At 56.4% G+C, this 15178-nt stretch overlaps 1 protein-coding gene across 1 annotated transcript; it reads left to right on the forward strand.

The window, feature by feature from the left end:
* The first annotated feature begins 1979 nt into the window (after positions 1–1979).
* Positions 1980–12671, forward strand: HAO2 (hydroxyacid oxidase 2). Its single transcript, XM_029080741.2, has 9 exons — positions 1980–2157; positions 6503–6579; positions 7342–7480; positions 8149–8300; positions 8738–9021; positions 9495–9704; positions 10302–10460; positions 11994–12063; positions 12332–12671. The coding sequence occupies exons 3-9, from the start codon at positions 7350–7352 to the stop codon at positions 12385–12387; spliced, it is 1062 nt and encodes a 353-aa protein (XP_028936574.1). The 5' UTR covers positions 1980–2157; positions 6503–6579; positions 7342–7349; the 3' UTR covers positions 12388–12671.
* The last annotated feature ends 2507 nt before the right edge of the window (positions 12672–15178 follow it).

Below are 15178 nucleotides of genomic sequence, written 5' to 3' on the forward strand. Positions count from 1 at the left end.
CAGGATGGACCACAGGGGGCGGGTCGTGGGGAGGCAGGATGGGCCACAGGGGGCGGTCCCTGGGGCACCAGGATGGACCACAGAGGGCGGACAGAGGCGGGGCAGGACGCAACAGATGGGGCGGGCGGTGTGAGACTGAGCAGGATGGAGCACATGGGTCGGAAAGGCAGAAAGTCTAGTCTCTTCTATAGCCTATTTCTGGCCCGCGCCCCTCTTTATCCATTTTCGGCCTGTGAATAGTGGGTTCCGGCGGCACCACTCTCTCTCGCATCACTCTCTTTCTCCAAGAGGCCCAAACCTCCGGCCAATTCCATCCTGGTCCAGAGCCCAGCGTCTGGGGTTTGGCCTTCCCGGGGCCTGGAATGGGTTCCCCCAGCCGAGAAGAGTCTGAGAATCTGGGAGCCGGCGGAGGGGATGGCAGGGCTGTGGGCTGGGCCTCACTGCTCACCCGGACACGGCAGCATCGGGTGGTCCACGGGAAGAGAATGGACGACAACAGGAGACCCAAAGAGCGACCGGCCTGGATGGAGAGCTGATGTTGGGAAAGCGAAAGCAAGAAGTCCGGTGGAAACGTTTCAAGGGCGCGTAAAACAAAAACCACACTGCCTCCCAACTGAATACTGGGAGTCACCTGACAAAGATGGTAGGCATAGTAGTAGTACTAAGAGGAGGAGGAGGAAGAGAAGGACTGATGGTGGTAGTAATTATCGAGCATCAGCAGTGTGCTGCGTTCTGTGCTTACCGCTAGAGTGAATACAGGCACTCCCACAAGAAACTCTCCCCTTCGGTGACGGTGGACAGACATTTAGAAAAGAGAAGTTACTTCTAAGCAGAGACTCCGACACAAGCAGCGGGGCTCCTTGTCACGGGGAGGAGTAAAGTCACTGAAACACTTAACCGTCACCGGAGGAAGCAGCTCTGGTGTTCTTTCGCTTACAGGGCAAAGTGCTGGGCTCCCAGTCACGGCACCCTCCCCAACGTTCCGACATGGCCAACAGCTGGGCGCAACAGACAGATGGACAGACAGACAGGTCCTCCTGCTGCACTGCCATCCTGAAGGAGCATCTCTTTTGGAGGAAGCTCGAGAGTCAAAGGGACAAAAACGCTAACAGCGCAAAGGGCTCTAAAGAGACGTAACACTCTTCCTCTCCCTCTTCCTCCCTACACCCGGGTTCTAATTCTGGCTCCGCGATGTGCCTGCTGTGTGGCTTTGGTTTAACTTTAACGTTCAACTTCTCCGGCCTCGGGTTCCTCATCTGTAAAATGGGGATTCGATCCCTCTTCTCCTTCTTCTTTAGTTGGTGAGCCCCACGTGGGTGAGAGACTGCTCCACCCTGATTGTCTCAGTGCAGTGCTGGGCCCATAATAAGCGTATAACACATTCCACAGTCCCAGATGGCTTCCACAAGAGCTGCTCTGGGTGGTTAACGACAGCGCTGAGCCTCTCGGGGAAAGGTCCTTCTGGTGGTCAGAGGGGGGGCGTGTGTGGGCGCTGGGGAGCGAGGCCTGAGCCCAGAAGGCGCCCCCCACCGGCCGGTTCCTGAGCTACTGCTGCCACCTAGCGGATCCTCCATGACTCCATCCAGCCCCCGCTGCCATGCTGCGTTCATTCATGCATTCATTCAATAGAATTTATTGAGCCCTTACTATGTGCAGAACACCGTACTAAGCGCTTGGAATGTATAATTCAGCAACAGATAGAGACAATCCCTGCCCACTGACGGACTTACAGTCTAATCGGGGGAGACGGACAGACAAAGACAACAGCAGACGGTCGGAAGCCCAGGACAGCCCTCTGAGCTCACTGGCCACTCGTGGGAGTCTCCAGCCAGAATCCACCTCATTGGATGGCCTTTCCATGGCCCTGAACCTTCCTAGGCGATCTCGGTCCAAGAACCGGAGCAAAGTCCCCTCGCTGGAAACGATGTTTCATAATCAAACGCCGATTATGAAATCGGCAACCTTCAAAAGGGCCCTGTAGGAGCCCCAGGACGGCCCAGGCTCCAAGCCCGAAGCCCCCGCCTCCGAGGGTTCGCAGGACTCTCTGGTCTCCCGCGGACTGCGTGGATTGCCGCCGCAGGGTGCCATCTGCAGGGAGGGAGAAGCGGAGCCGGGCATCCCCAGGCCGGCTCTGCCTCGAGCACCGCCCGGAGCCAGGTTTGCCATTCATGCCCGGGGAGAGGGAAGAGGGCTGGCTTTACCTATGGGGATTCCGAAAGTTTGCCTGCGGGGCGGGGGGGCGGGGGGTGGAGAGGCACCCTCTCTACTCATCTCAACTCTCTCGCCCCCTTTCCCTCCGCCGCTCTCGCTCCACTAACCCACAGCCCTGGATCACCTCCTCTGTCCGCCTCCTACGCTCCTCTGCTCGAGCTGCTGAGCGTTGCTGGCGAAAATTCAAGCACCAAGCCGAGCTCACACACTTCAAATTTATCCTTTCCTGCCTTAACTCTGCCCTCTCCTCCGCCAGGCAAAACTTCTTCTCCTCCCTCATCGACACCCATGCCCGTCACCCCCGCCGATTGTTCCGGACCTTTAACTCTCTCCTTAGGCCCCCTGTTCCTCCCCCTCCCCCATCTCTCACCCCCAATGATCTGGCCACCTACTTCATCACAAAAATCAACACAATCAGGTCTGAGCTCCCCAAAGTCACCCCTCCGCCTCTCCCCTCCCCCCCACCAACCCTCTCCCCTACTTTTCCATCCTTCCCTGCAGTATCCTCAGAGGAGATCTCCTTCCTCGCAAGTGCCACCCCCTCCACCTGCGCCTCGGACCCCATTCCCTCTCACCTTATTAAAAACATCGCCCCTGCCCTCCTCCCTTCCTTAACTTCTATTTTTAACCACTCAATCTCCAAGGGCTCCTTCCCCTCTGCCTTCAAACACGCCCACGTCTCCCCCATCCTAAAAAAACCCGCTCTCGACCCCATTTCTCCTGCCAGTTATCGCCTTATCTCCCTACTACCCTTCCTTTCCAAAGTCCTAGAACGAGTCGTCTACAATCGCTGCTTAGAATTCCTTAACTCCCATTCTCTCCTGGACCCCCTCCAGTCTGGCTTCCGTCCCCTCCACTCTACCGAGACTGCTCTCTCTAAGGTCACCCGTGACCTCCTTCTTGCCAAATCCGATGGCTCCTACTCCATTCTAATCCTCCTTAACCTCTCTGCTGCCTTTGACACTGTCGACCATCCCCTCCTCCTCCATACCTTATCTCACCTTGGCTTCACGGACTCTGTCCTCTCCCGGTTCTCCTCTTATCTATCTGGCCGGTCATTCTCGGTCTCTTTCGCAGGCGCCTCCTCCCCCTCCCATCCTTTAACTGTTGGAGTTCCTCAAGGGTCACTTCTTGGCCCTCTTCTGTTCTCCATTTACACTCACTCCCTCGGTGAACTCATTCGCTTTCACGGCTTTGACTACCATCTCTACGCAGATGACACGCAGATCTACATCTCCGCCCCGTCCTCTCCCCCTCTCTTCAGGCTCGCATCTCCTCCTGCCTCTGGGACGTCTCCACCTGGATGTCGGCCCGCCACCTAAAACTCAACATGAGCGAGACTGAGCTCCTCATCTTCCCTCCCAAGCCCGGTTCTCTCCCAGACTTCCCTATCACCGTGGATGGCGCGACCGTCCTTCCCGTCTCTCGGGCCCGCGATCTCGGTGTCATCCTTGACTCGTCTCTCTCGTTCACCCCACGCATCCTATCCATTACCGAGACCTGCCGGTTTCACTTTTACAATATCGCCAAGATCCGCCCTTTCCTCTCCACCCAAACAGCTACCTTACTGCTGCGAGCTCTTGTTATATCCCGGCTAGACTACTGTGTCAGCCTTCTCTCTGATCTCCCCTCCTCCTCTCTCGCCCCGCTCCGGTCTATTCTTCACTCCGCTGCCCGGCTCATCTTCCTGCAGAAACGATCTGGGCATGTCACTCCCCTTCTTAAACACCTCCAGTGGTCGCCTATCGACCTCCGTTCCAAACAAAAACTCCTCACTCTAGGCTTCGAGGCTCTCCATCACCTTGCCCCTTCCTACCTCTCCTCCCTTCTCTTTTTCTACCGCCCACCCCGCACGCTCCGCTCCTCCGCCGCCCACCTCCTCGCCGTCCCTCGGTCTCGCCTATCCCGCCGTCGACCCCCGGGCCACGTCCTCCCGCGGTCCTGGAACGCCCTCCCTCCTCACCTCCGCCAAACTCATTCTCTTCCCCTCTTCAAAACCCTACTTAAAACTCACCTCCTCCGAGAGGCCTTCCCAGACTGAGCTCCCCTTCTCCCTCTACTCCCTCTACCGCCCCCCCTTCACCTCTCCGCAGCTTAACCCTCTTCTCCCCCCATTTCCCTCTGCTCCTCCCCCCTCCCTTCCCATCCCCTCGGCACTGTACTCGTCTGCTCGACTGTATATATTTTCATTACCCTATTTATTTTGTTAATGAAATGTACATCGCCTCGATTCTATTTAGTCGCCATTGTTTTTACGAGATGTTCTTCCCCTCGACTCTATTTATCGCCATTGTTCTTGTCTGTCCGTCTCCCCCGATTAGACTGTAAGCCCGTCAAACGGCAGGGACTGTCTCTATCTGTTGCCGACTTTTTCATTCCAAGCGCTTAGTACAGTGCTCTGCACATAGAAAGCGCTCAATAAATACTATTGAATGAATGAATGAATGAGAGGCGGGGCGGAAGGAGGGGGAGGGCGGGAGGGGGAAAGCACTAAACATTGACCTCCCAGTTCTTCTGGGACTAAGACCCCAGCCCAAAATGTCCACCAGAGACCTCTGGATCCCGCTACTGAGCTACAGAGCTCATTCTGTGCTCTTTTGCCTCCTCTCCTCCATCTCTTCCCCCACTCCCCCGTCCCTAGTACATGGCATTTACTGTGCAGTCAGAGTGGGTTGGCCACTGTACTGAGCTCTTGGGAAAGTGCGTCAATAGCGAGATACTGGCTTCCTGCCTTCAAGGATCCTCACACTCTAAGTGGGAAGACAGACAAAAATGATTTACAGTGAAAGCTGGAGGAAGAACCGGGCAGTAGTAGTAAGTAAGCAGTAGTAAGCAGTAGTAAGTAAGCAGTAGTAAGCAGGACAAAGAACATCAGGAGGTAACACCTGAACAAATAATCGAGTATACAGATAAAAATATAAACATAAAACTGACAATATAGACTTGTACCCCGGTACTGAGGATAGGAGGAAAGTAAATAGATGTTAAGGGTGGCTGTTGGTCTGACATGATTGAGGTGCTTTGCATTCACTGGGGAAGGCTTCCCAGAGGAGGTGGGATTGTTTTAGGAGGGCTTTGAAGATAGAACTGTGGTCTGGAGAAATAGGGGTTGGGGAAGAGATGGAGGGAGTTCCAGGCAGGAAGAACAGCTGAGTTAAGGGCAGAGGTGGAAGAGTCAAGAGTGAGGTACAAGGAGAGGCAGCATGGCCTAGTGGAAAGAGCATGGGCCTGAGAACCTGAGGACCTGGGTTCTAATTCCTGCATCGACACTTGCCTGTTGATCGATGTGGGCAGGGAATGTGTCCATTATATTGTTATATTGTATTCTCTCAAGTGCTTAGAACAGTGTTCTGCACACAGTAAGTGCTCAATAAATATGATTGATTCATTCATTGATTGCTGTGTAACCTTGGGCAAGTCACGTCACTTCTCTGTGCCTCAGTTCCCTCATCTGCAAAATGGAGATTCAATACTTGTTCTCTCTCCTATTTAGACTGTGAGCCCCATGAGGGGACCTGATTATCTTGTAACTTACCCCAGCATTTAGTACTGTGCTTGCTGGACAATAAGTGCTTAACTAATACCACAACTGTCTATTATTATGAGAAGGTGACTTTGGGAGGAGTGAAGAATGTGAACTGGAGAGTACTGGGTGAAACCAGCTGATAGAAAGAATGGACAGAGAGGCTTGAAAGCAATGAGAATAATAATAATAATAATAATAATTATAATAATAATAATGGTATTTGTTAAGCACTTACTATGAACCAAGCACTGTTCTAAGCACGGGGGTAGACATTAGGTAATCAGGTTGTCCCACGTGGGACTCACAGTCTTCATCCCCATTTTCCAGATGAGGTAACTGAGACACAGAGAGTTGAAGTTCTTGCCCAAGGTCACACAGCGGACAAGTGGCAGAGCCGGGATTAGAACCCACATCCTCTAATTCCCAAGCCTGTCCTCTTCCCACTGAGCCACAGTGTCCTTCTACTAGATGCAGTAGGCGGCCAAAAGAAGTTTCGGAGGAGTGGAAAGTTGTTCTGATCAACAGGTCTGGGCCCTGACCCTACGCTGGGCTCATGTGGGGTTGGAGAAAATCAGTTGGGGCAGATGAGAACAAGATTATGATGGAGGAGACTGGACCTGGAGCCTGGAAAGGGAGTAGAGGGGAAGGAGAGAGTTCAGATTGCAGGGAGACAACCTCGAAAGGAATAGCTCGTGAGGGTTTCCTTAGAGCACTGCCCCCCACCCTCTGGGAGCCAGTCCCCCAACAGCCAAACTCTTTCCCCAGAAAGGAGCTGAAGACCGAAACAGCGAGAGAAGCCTAAAGGGTGAAGAATTTGGGACTGAAGAAGAGAGAGGCTGAAGGTAGGCTGACCAGCTCACTTGCTCCCACAACTTCAGCTACCATTTCTATCATTAATGGTATTTACTGAGTGCTTACTGTGTGCATAGTAGTGTACTGAGCTCTTCTATCCAGATGTCTCTCCTGCTTATCTCTCATAATTAACTCCCAGAATCTCGTGACTGTCCCTGCCCTCAGGAAATTTCCACATGGATGTTCTGCTGTTATCCTAAACTCAACATGACTGAAACTGAACTCCTCATCTCCTCATCTCTTCCCCACCACCCCCACCGTCCTCCTTCTCTTCCTCCTAAATGAGAATAATCATGATTAATTGTTAAGCATGTACTATGTGCCAAGCACTAGGCTAAGTGCTGGAGTAGAGGCAATACAGTCAGATCAGACCTAACCTTTGTCCCACACGAAGTTCACAGTCAGAGGGGGAGAATGGGTATTCAAACTTGATTTTAACGTGGAGTAAATTGAGGCGCAGAAAAGTTGTGACTTTCAAGGTCACACAGCAGACAAATGATAGAGCGGGATTCGATCCCAAGTCTCCTGTCTCCCAGTCCGGTGGAAAGAGCACAAGACCCCACCACTTCCTATCTATTCCATCTCTGCGGACAACCCAACCGTCCTCCCTGGCCCGCTAATCTCTCGCTGCCTTGGCGTCTCCTTGGACTCTTTGCTGTCTTCCCATTCCCACTACTAGGCTTTGAGCCTTCCTCCAGATGCAAGATACCTTGCCTCTTGTCTCCTTCCTTCCTTCCTTCCTTCCTTCTCAGAAGGCACAATGGCCCTCGTGTGCCTGGATGATTTCCGAGCCTACGCTAAGAGGCATCTGCCCAAGGGCACGTGGGACTACTTTGAAGGGGGAGCGGATGAATGCATCACCAGGGATGAGAACATCTTGGCATTTAAAAGGTGCTGTACTGCTAGACTCATCCAACTACTTCCAGCATGGGTGGATTTCACACACACACTGCACTGCCCATGCACCCCGACCTGCCCACGCTCTTCCCACTGCCCCCACACACCCTGCTGTCCATGTACACCCCTCTGCCCATACACACTCCACTGCCCAGCTACACTCCTACACTCCACTCCAGGCACGTGCTCCACTGCCCAGGCACACCCCATTGCTCGTTCACGCTCCACTGCCCGTGTACACCACACTGCCCTCACATGCTCCACTGCAAACATGTGGGTCATTTCTGGGTTCACCCTGGGTACTTGGAACTACTCAAGGTCAGGTCTGGAGCATCCATTTGCCCCTGGGGATATGGGCATGCATATGCATACATGCACAGCTCCAGAAAAGACCCAGTTCTAAGGCTTCTCTGGGAGCAGGCTGTGCATCAGTCCCCTGCCCTGCATTTCCTCAGACATGGACTTTGGATGTGTCGGCCCTGTCCTGGCCTTGGCGGGAGGAGGGATCTCGGGGTCCCATTCACTCATCCCATCCTCCCAGCTTTCAGCTCGAGGTCAGATCTCTCTTCCCCGAAAACCCTCCCACCAGCCCCTTCCCCTGGGGCCCCACCACCCAGCTGCCCACTGGGCAGAAGAGGGCAAGTGACTTTGTGCTCCTGCAGAATCCGCCTGCGGCCGCGGCTATTAAGAAATGTGTCCACGGTAGACACAAGGACCACTATTCAAGGGACCGAGATCAGCTGTCCCATCAGCATTGCCCCCATGGGCTTCCATCGCCTGGCCTGGCCGGACGGAGAGACCAGCATGGCCCGAGGTAGGGGAGCGGAGCGGGTCGGGCGGCAGGCCCCACCGGAACCAAGGGGAGCCCTCACCGGAACGAGGGAGGGAGCGTTCCTGCCTCTGCCCCAAGGGGAAACTGAGGCAGGGAGTGGCTTGCCCCAAATCGAACTCGGTGGGTATAAATAGTACTTTAATGGTATTCGTTAAGCGCTTACTGTGTCCCAGGCACTACACTAGGTGCTAGGGTAGATACAAGGTAATCAGGTTGGGCACAGTCCCTGTCCCACATGGGGCTCACGGCTTTAATCCGCGTTTTCCGGATGAGGTAAGTGAGGCCCAGAAAAGTGAAATGACTTGCCCGAGGTCACACAACAGACGAGGGGCAGAGGCGGGATTAGAACCCAGGTCCTCTGACTCCCAGGCCCGAGGTCTCCCCGTCTCCCGACCCCCATCCTTTGCCCCCTCCCCCAGGAGCGGAAACCCAGGGCGTGTGCTACGTCACCAGCCTGTACTCCACCAGCTCGCTTACTGACATCGTGGCGGCGGCGCCCTCGGGCCTGCGGTGGTTCCAGCTGTACATGCACAAGGACCGGCAGCTGGTCAGGGAGCTGGTCCGGGAGGTGGAGGCCCAGGGCTTCCGAGCCCTCGTGCTGACCGTCGACACCCCCGTGAGCGGCAAGAGGCGCGCAGACCTGCGGAACGCCTTCGGGCTCCCTGCCCACCTGTCTTTGCAGATCATTCCCGAGGCCTTCCAGGTGGGGAAGGTGGGGGGTGGGGGAGGGGGCTGGGAGGGGGAGGGCTAAGCGGGAGGGCGGCGGGGCCGGGCCAGGAACAGGGAGGGGCAGGTCGGAGGCACGGCAGGACGACTTCTCCAGAACACGCCGGGCACCAAGAGAAATCGCGGCCCTTTCTCCAAGGCCGTCTGCCAGTTTTGGAGAGGAGGGTGGGAGAGCCGGGAAAGGGGGCCAATTCCTGAAATTCTGCACCCCGTGCCCTTCCGGAGCAGTTCGGCCTGCCGGCGGGGGCGGGGAGAGAGGGATTCTCAATACCTTTCTGTGTCACTGGGACCTTTGTAGGGGGCTACAGACGCCCATCTCGGGAGACGACCGGCCCAGCCAGAGCGGGGGGAGGGGCGGGGCCCGCCCCAGCCTTAGCCAACCTTCCCCCGGCTCCAGGGGGCTCGGGCCCCGGGCAGGGCAAGAGTCTTCTCCCCGCTGTGCCCCCGCAGGTGGGAGCGGGGCACCAGCTGCCGATCGCGGATATCGACCCGTCAGTCTGCTGGGAAGACGTGTCCTGGCTCCGGAGCCTGACGCGCCTGCCCATCGTCCTCAAGGGGATCCTGACACGGGAGGACGCCGAACTGGCCGTGGGCCGCGGCGTGCAAGGGATCCTCGTTTCCAACCACGGAGGCCGACAGCTGGACGGGGTTCCGGCCACGGTCGGCGGCCCAGGGCCCGGGGGATTGGGGGAGCCCTGGCCAGGGGCGTTCGGCCGCTTTCTCCCCGCGGGGACACACACACACAGAACCATTCGCGCACCCACATCCGTGCAAGCACACTCACAGTACATCACTGTGCACACAGAGCCTATTAGCTAATCCCTGGCCCCTGGCCCCTGCCCTTGCCCTGCTCCAACCAGCACTCCCGCTTGAGAGGGAAGCTTCCTTGAACGACGCCACTTGCAGCGACTCTGAAGGAGCTGAGAACAGTCACTCTCCACTCCCACCCCCCGACCCCCAGTGCCGACAGCGTCCTGAAGTCCCGGGATGGAGGACCGTTCCCCCCTCCCCCCCCCCCCCAATGTAGAGCCTCAGCGCCTCGAGCTCTCCCTCACATAGCCTCTACCACTGTCCCGGGACCAGGCCCCCGCCCCCGCCCCAGCCATCGCTCTCTTCTCAGCCCCGGCAAGCCATCCCAGTGCCTCCGCCCCTCCTCCTTCTCCTCCTCTTCCTCCTCACCGCATTCCCCCCCCCCCCCCAACGGGCCGTCAGTGCACCTTTGTGAAAGCCTCTCGTCCGCCCCGTCTCCCCCCGCAGGTGGACGCTGTGACCGAGGTGGTTAGCGCCGTCCGGGGCCGGGCCGAAGTCTACCTGGACGGAGGAGTGAGGACGGGAAGCGACGTGCTGAAGGCCCTGGCCCTGGGGGCCCGGTGCGTCTTCGTCGGTCGCCCCGCCCTCTGGGGCCTCGCCTACAAGGTGACAGTCAGACCGCCAGCCGAGCTTGGGCTCGGGGTCCCCGGGTGGGGGGCGGGGGCGGGCCGGCGACAACCCGCAGGCCTGCCCCAGAGAGACAAGTTGGGCCCGACGGACCTCGGCATCCAACCAAAGGACTTCCCGCCCCAGAGCGGGGGCCTGGCTCCAAGCCCGGCCCAGGCCCTCGTACGGCCCACAAAGTCTCGGTGAGACGGGGCGGGGGGCGGGGGGCAGACTCGGGAAGACCCGGAGGAAACCCGCCGGTGCCCGGGGCACTGCGGAGGCTGGATGGGGCATTCGGGAAAAGCCCAGCTCCGTCCGCACCCTACATCCCACCCCGGTGGATCGGAACCTAGGCGGGGGGCGTGGGCGGGGCGGAGAATGCGAGCGGCCGTTGGACATCATAATAATAATAACAATAATAATAATGTTGGTATTTGTTAAGCGCTTACTATGTGCAGAGCACTGTTCTAAGCGGTGGGGTACATACCGGTGGGGTTCATCAGGTCGTCCCACGTGAGGCTCACAGTTAATCCCCATTTTGCAGATGAGGTAACAGAGGCACCGAGAAGTGAAGTGACTTGTCCACAGTCACACAGCTGGCAAGTGGCAGAGCCGGGAGTCGAACCCATGATCTCTGACTCCGAAGCCCAGGCTCTTTCCACTGAGCCACGCTGCTTTCCCATCTACCCCCTTCTCCTCTTCCCCTGCCCAGCCACGGGGTGGAAGCACCCTCAGGCCTTAATAGGAGGGCGCTTTCCTGCCGTGTCTCGGAGCTGCCCCTTGCCAGCTAGCCAGTCCCGGACCTCCCCACGTCCTCCCCGCGCCCCAAACGACTCTACCCCTGTGCCCCACTAGTAGGGGGTGAGGCTGCGCTCACCATTTGGTGTCAAACGGAAGATCCCAGGCCGCCCGGCCTCTGGTCCAGCGCCCGGCCCCCAACCGCTCTCCCGGGATGCCGGCCGGTGGTGCGGCCAGATAAAGCGGCTGGCACGGAGGCGATGGGCACCGGGGTCCGGCCCGGAGCACCCCGGTCTACCCTCTCGAGCAGGTGGCAGGGGGCCCGGGGGAAAACGGGAGGGGAGGGGAGCAGTGACGATGTCACTGCGGCCTCCCGCTCCCCCGTTCCCCCTCTGCTCATTCCCCGGTTCCCCCCGCCCCCGGGGCAACCTCACATTTGAGCTCCCAGTCTTAAGCGCTTAGTACAGTGCTCTGCACATAGTAAGGGCTCCATAAATACGATTGATCGATTGCCCCCGTCCTTCTGCCCGGAACCCTCTGGGCTCCGCTTGATGGCGGGACCAGAGCCGGGCGCGGAGAAGGAAGATCGGAGAGGCGGGCTGCGTGGGGGTGGTCCTGAAACCCCCCGCGGCCCCGACAGAGCTGTTCCCCCTCGGCCAGGGTCCTGGAACCCGGGAGGAGGCTTCACTTCTCCTGGCTCAGATTCCCGGACCGGACAGAGGGGCGGGCGGTGACGAGCGTTGGGAACCATAAACACGTCCACCAACCCGACCCATGTGCTCTTCTCCGGCTCAGGGCGAGCAAGGTGTTGAGCAGGTGTTGAGGATTTTGATGGAGGAGTTCCGCCTGGCCATGGCGCTCTCAGGTTGGACGCGGGAGCGGCTTCTGGGGCGATGGGGGAGGAAGGGGAGGCTGGATCTGCCTCCAGGCCTAGGACATGGGCTGGGAGCTCGGTCACCTGGGTTGCCCTCCCGCCTCCTGGCACAACTGGAGAATGAGTCAGTGGACCTCTTCCCTGCGTGGGTCTCTCGGCGGGGGGAAATCTTAGGATCCCGGGTAGGGGATGGGGTTGGGGAGGGGGGGAATCCCTGAGATTTGGGATGAAGGGGAACCTGTGAGCGCTGTGGTTTCAGGCTGCAGGAATATCTTGGAGATCAGCCGGGATCTGGTACAGCCCCCCAAGCTGTAAGCGGCACAGTCTGACAAGGAAGGATGGAGCTAGGTGATCCCTCACAGCCTGTATCCCTTCCCCCTACCCGCCCTACCCAATGCCTTGCGAACCCCCTCCCCTGCCTCCCAGAGCTCAGGACTCTGGTTAAAAGGCCTCCTATGTGACCTATTACAGGCTGGATCGGGGACTGGCCCGTTCCCCAATACCAACCAGGTACCACCCGCCCCCCCCCCCCCGGCACCCGGGCCCCCAACGATCCCTCTAACTGGAACCAGCAAAATAAATTTATGGAAACTAAGAAATCCTGAGCCTGAACTGGACTGGAAGGAGGGGGGACTGGACTGGATTGGAGAAGGAACCCAGGCCTAGCAGAGGGATGAGGGGCTCAGTCATTGCATCAGTCAGTCGTATTCCTGGCTCATGACCAGTTCCTCCCACAGTGGACAATTCAGATGAGGGCATGGGATGGCAACATCTGCCCTTGCCCTAACCTGCCCTTGCCCTGGAAGCACACAGCCCAGGCAGAACCGCCCCCCCCCCCCCACATCACATATAAAGCAGTATGGCCTAATGGATAGAGCACAGACCCGGGAGTCAGAAGAACCTGGGTTCTAATCCCAGCTCTGCCACTTGACTGCTTTGTGACCTTGGACACACCACTTAACTTCTCTGTGCTTCAGTAACCTCATCTGTAAAATGGGGATTAAGATTGTGAGCTCTATGCAGTATAGGGACTGGGTCCAACCTGATTAACTTGTATCTACCCCAGTGCTTAGTACAGTCCCTGGCACATAGTAAACGCTTAAGAAATATCATTAAGAAAACCCAAAACATACAAACACATTTTCAAGCCCCCAAATACATGCACCTAGCTATATATATATTCATACGCATACACAACCTTGCACATGTGGATACAGTCCCTGCACACATGGGGACATATATTTCTGGGCACCCCCCTTCCACCCACACAAGGAGCTGGGCTTGGGTTGGTCCCAGGAGCAGAGATCCCAGCCTTCAGCCCCTAACCTGTCTCAGACTAGGTGGGGGCATTGCCCCCTGCAGTCAGCTGGGGTTTCCTGAGTGCTTTTCACAGTGCCTTCGGGCCCAGTGTTTCAGCAGAGAGGAAGAATGCGCAACATTTCAACTCTGCAGGGCACCCAGATTGGCCCTCCAGGCAGCCATACTAAGTTCGACAGTCCAAGGCAGTAGATTGCCCCCAGGAGTGGCACAGGTCTGGGAGGGCACGGGCCCAGGCGAGACCACTGGAGCCCAGACCCTTGACACCCATTTAGCCCGAGCTCCGGAGCCAGCCCCTCTCCCACTGCCCCTCCTGCTGGGCATCAGAACCCAGTGAGTGGCACTTCACTCTACCTCTCTGCTCCCAAGACGGTTATCTTCCTGCCTTAGGCTCACCCAGTCAATAGTCAATCTGGCTCTAATGTTCACTGGGTACATACTGAGGGCTCGGGAGAGTCCAACAGTAGCTAGACACCCTTTCTCTGTCTTCCAGGAGGTGTAGGCAGACGGGAAGAATAAGGCCTAAAGCTATCATATCTAAAACAGAACTCTTCATCTTCCCTCCCAAACCCTCTCTCCTCCCTGTCTCTACCACCACTGTTAAAAATATCAATCCTCCCTGTCTCACAAGCCTGCAACCTTGCTATTATCCTTGACTCTTCCCTTCAGCTTGCATATTCAGTCACTGTCCAAGTCCTGTCAGTTTTATCTTCACATTGCCCCTTCCTCTGCATCCAAATTGCCACCACTCTGGTCCAGCCTTGACCATACACTGTCAAATCCTGCCTCTACTACTGCGTCATCTCCTTGCTGACCTTCCTGCCTCGAAGTAGTAAGTGCTTAATAAATGCCATCATCATCATTATTATTATTATTATTATGTCTCTCTCCTCTCCAGTTCATACTCACTCTGCCAGGATCATTTTTCTAAAACATCGTATTGACGCAATCGTTTTTCTAAAACATCATACTGATGCATCCCCTACTTCCTCCCTCCTCAGAAACCTCCAATGGTTACTCAGCTTCAACAAGCAAAAACTCTTCACCATTGGCTTTAATAATAATAGTAATGGTATTTGTTAAGCGCTTATATATGCCAACCACTGTTCTAAGGGCTGGGGCAGATACAAGGTGATCAGGGTGTACCACGTGGGGCTCACAGTCCTCATACCCACTTTACAGATGAGGTAACTGAGGCACAGAGAAGTGAAGTGACTTGTCCACAAGTCACACAGCTGACAAGTGGCAGAGTCGGGATTCGAATCCATGACCTCTGCTTGTGCTCTGTCCGCGGAACCAGGCTGCTTCTCTGTCTCTTTAAGACATTCAATTAGCCCTCCTATCTTACCTTCATTCCTTTCCCAAGCCGATCCATCTTGCATACTTAGCTCCTCTACCCCATCCTGTTTCCAGCACCTCATGCCTATCTCTCTCACCACTGACCCCTTGCTCCTGCCCTCCCTCTCTTCTTCCTGGAATTCCCTTCCCATCTGACAACCCACTACTGTCCCCAACTCCAAAGCCCTTCTAAAAATCCCATCTACTCCAGGAAGCCTTCCCTGACTAGTCTCTCATCTCCCCATTCTCTTTCCCACCCTACTAAGTCACCCACAGAGTGCAGTACCATAACTGTCTCTATCTGTTGCCGACTTGTTCATCCCAAGCGCTTAGTACAGTGCTCTGCACATAGTAAGCGCTCAATAAATACTATTGAATGAATGAATGAACCTCTAAGCATTTTCATCCTCACTTCTCTGCCACAGCACTTAGTACATATCTTTATAGTAAG

The sequence above is a fragment of the Ornithorhynchus anatinus genome, chromosome 16 (genome assembly GCF_004115215.2).
Source record: "Ornithorhynchus anatinus isolate Pmale09 chromosome 16, mOrnAna1.pri.v4, whole genome shotgun sequence".
Taxonomy (NCBI): domain Eukaryota; kingdom Metazoa; phylum Chordata; class Mammalia; order Monotremata; family Ornithorhynchidae; genus Ornithorhynchus; species Ornithorhynchus anatinus.

Bases quoted from the DNA above. Each gene is read 5' to 3' on its own strand.
- HAO2 (XM_029080741.2), top strand. From the start codon at position 7,350: ATGGCCCTCGTGTGCCTGGATGATTTCCGAGCCTACGCTAAGAGGCAT. The intron at 9,022-9,494 runs GTGGGGAAGGTG...GTGCCCCCGCAG, and splicing joins TCATTCCCGAGGCCTTCCAG to GTGGGAGCGGGGCACCAGCT. The intron at 12,064-12,331 runs GTTGGACGCGGG...CTGTGGTTTCAG, and splicing joins CCTGGCCATGGCGCTCTCAG to GCTGCAGGAATATCTTGGAG.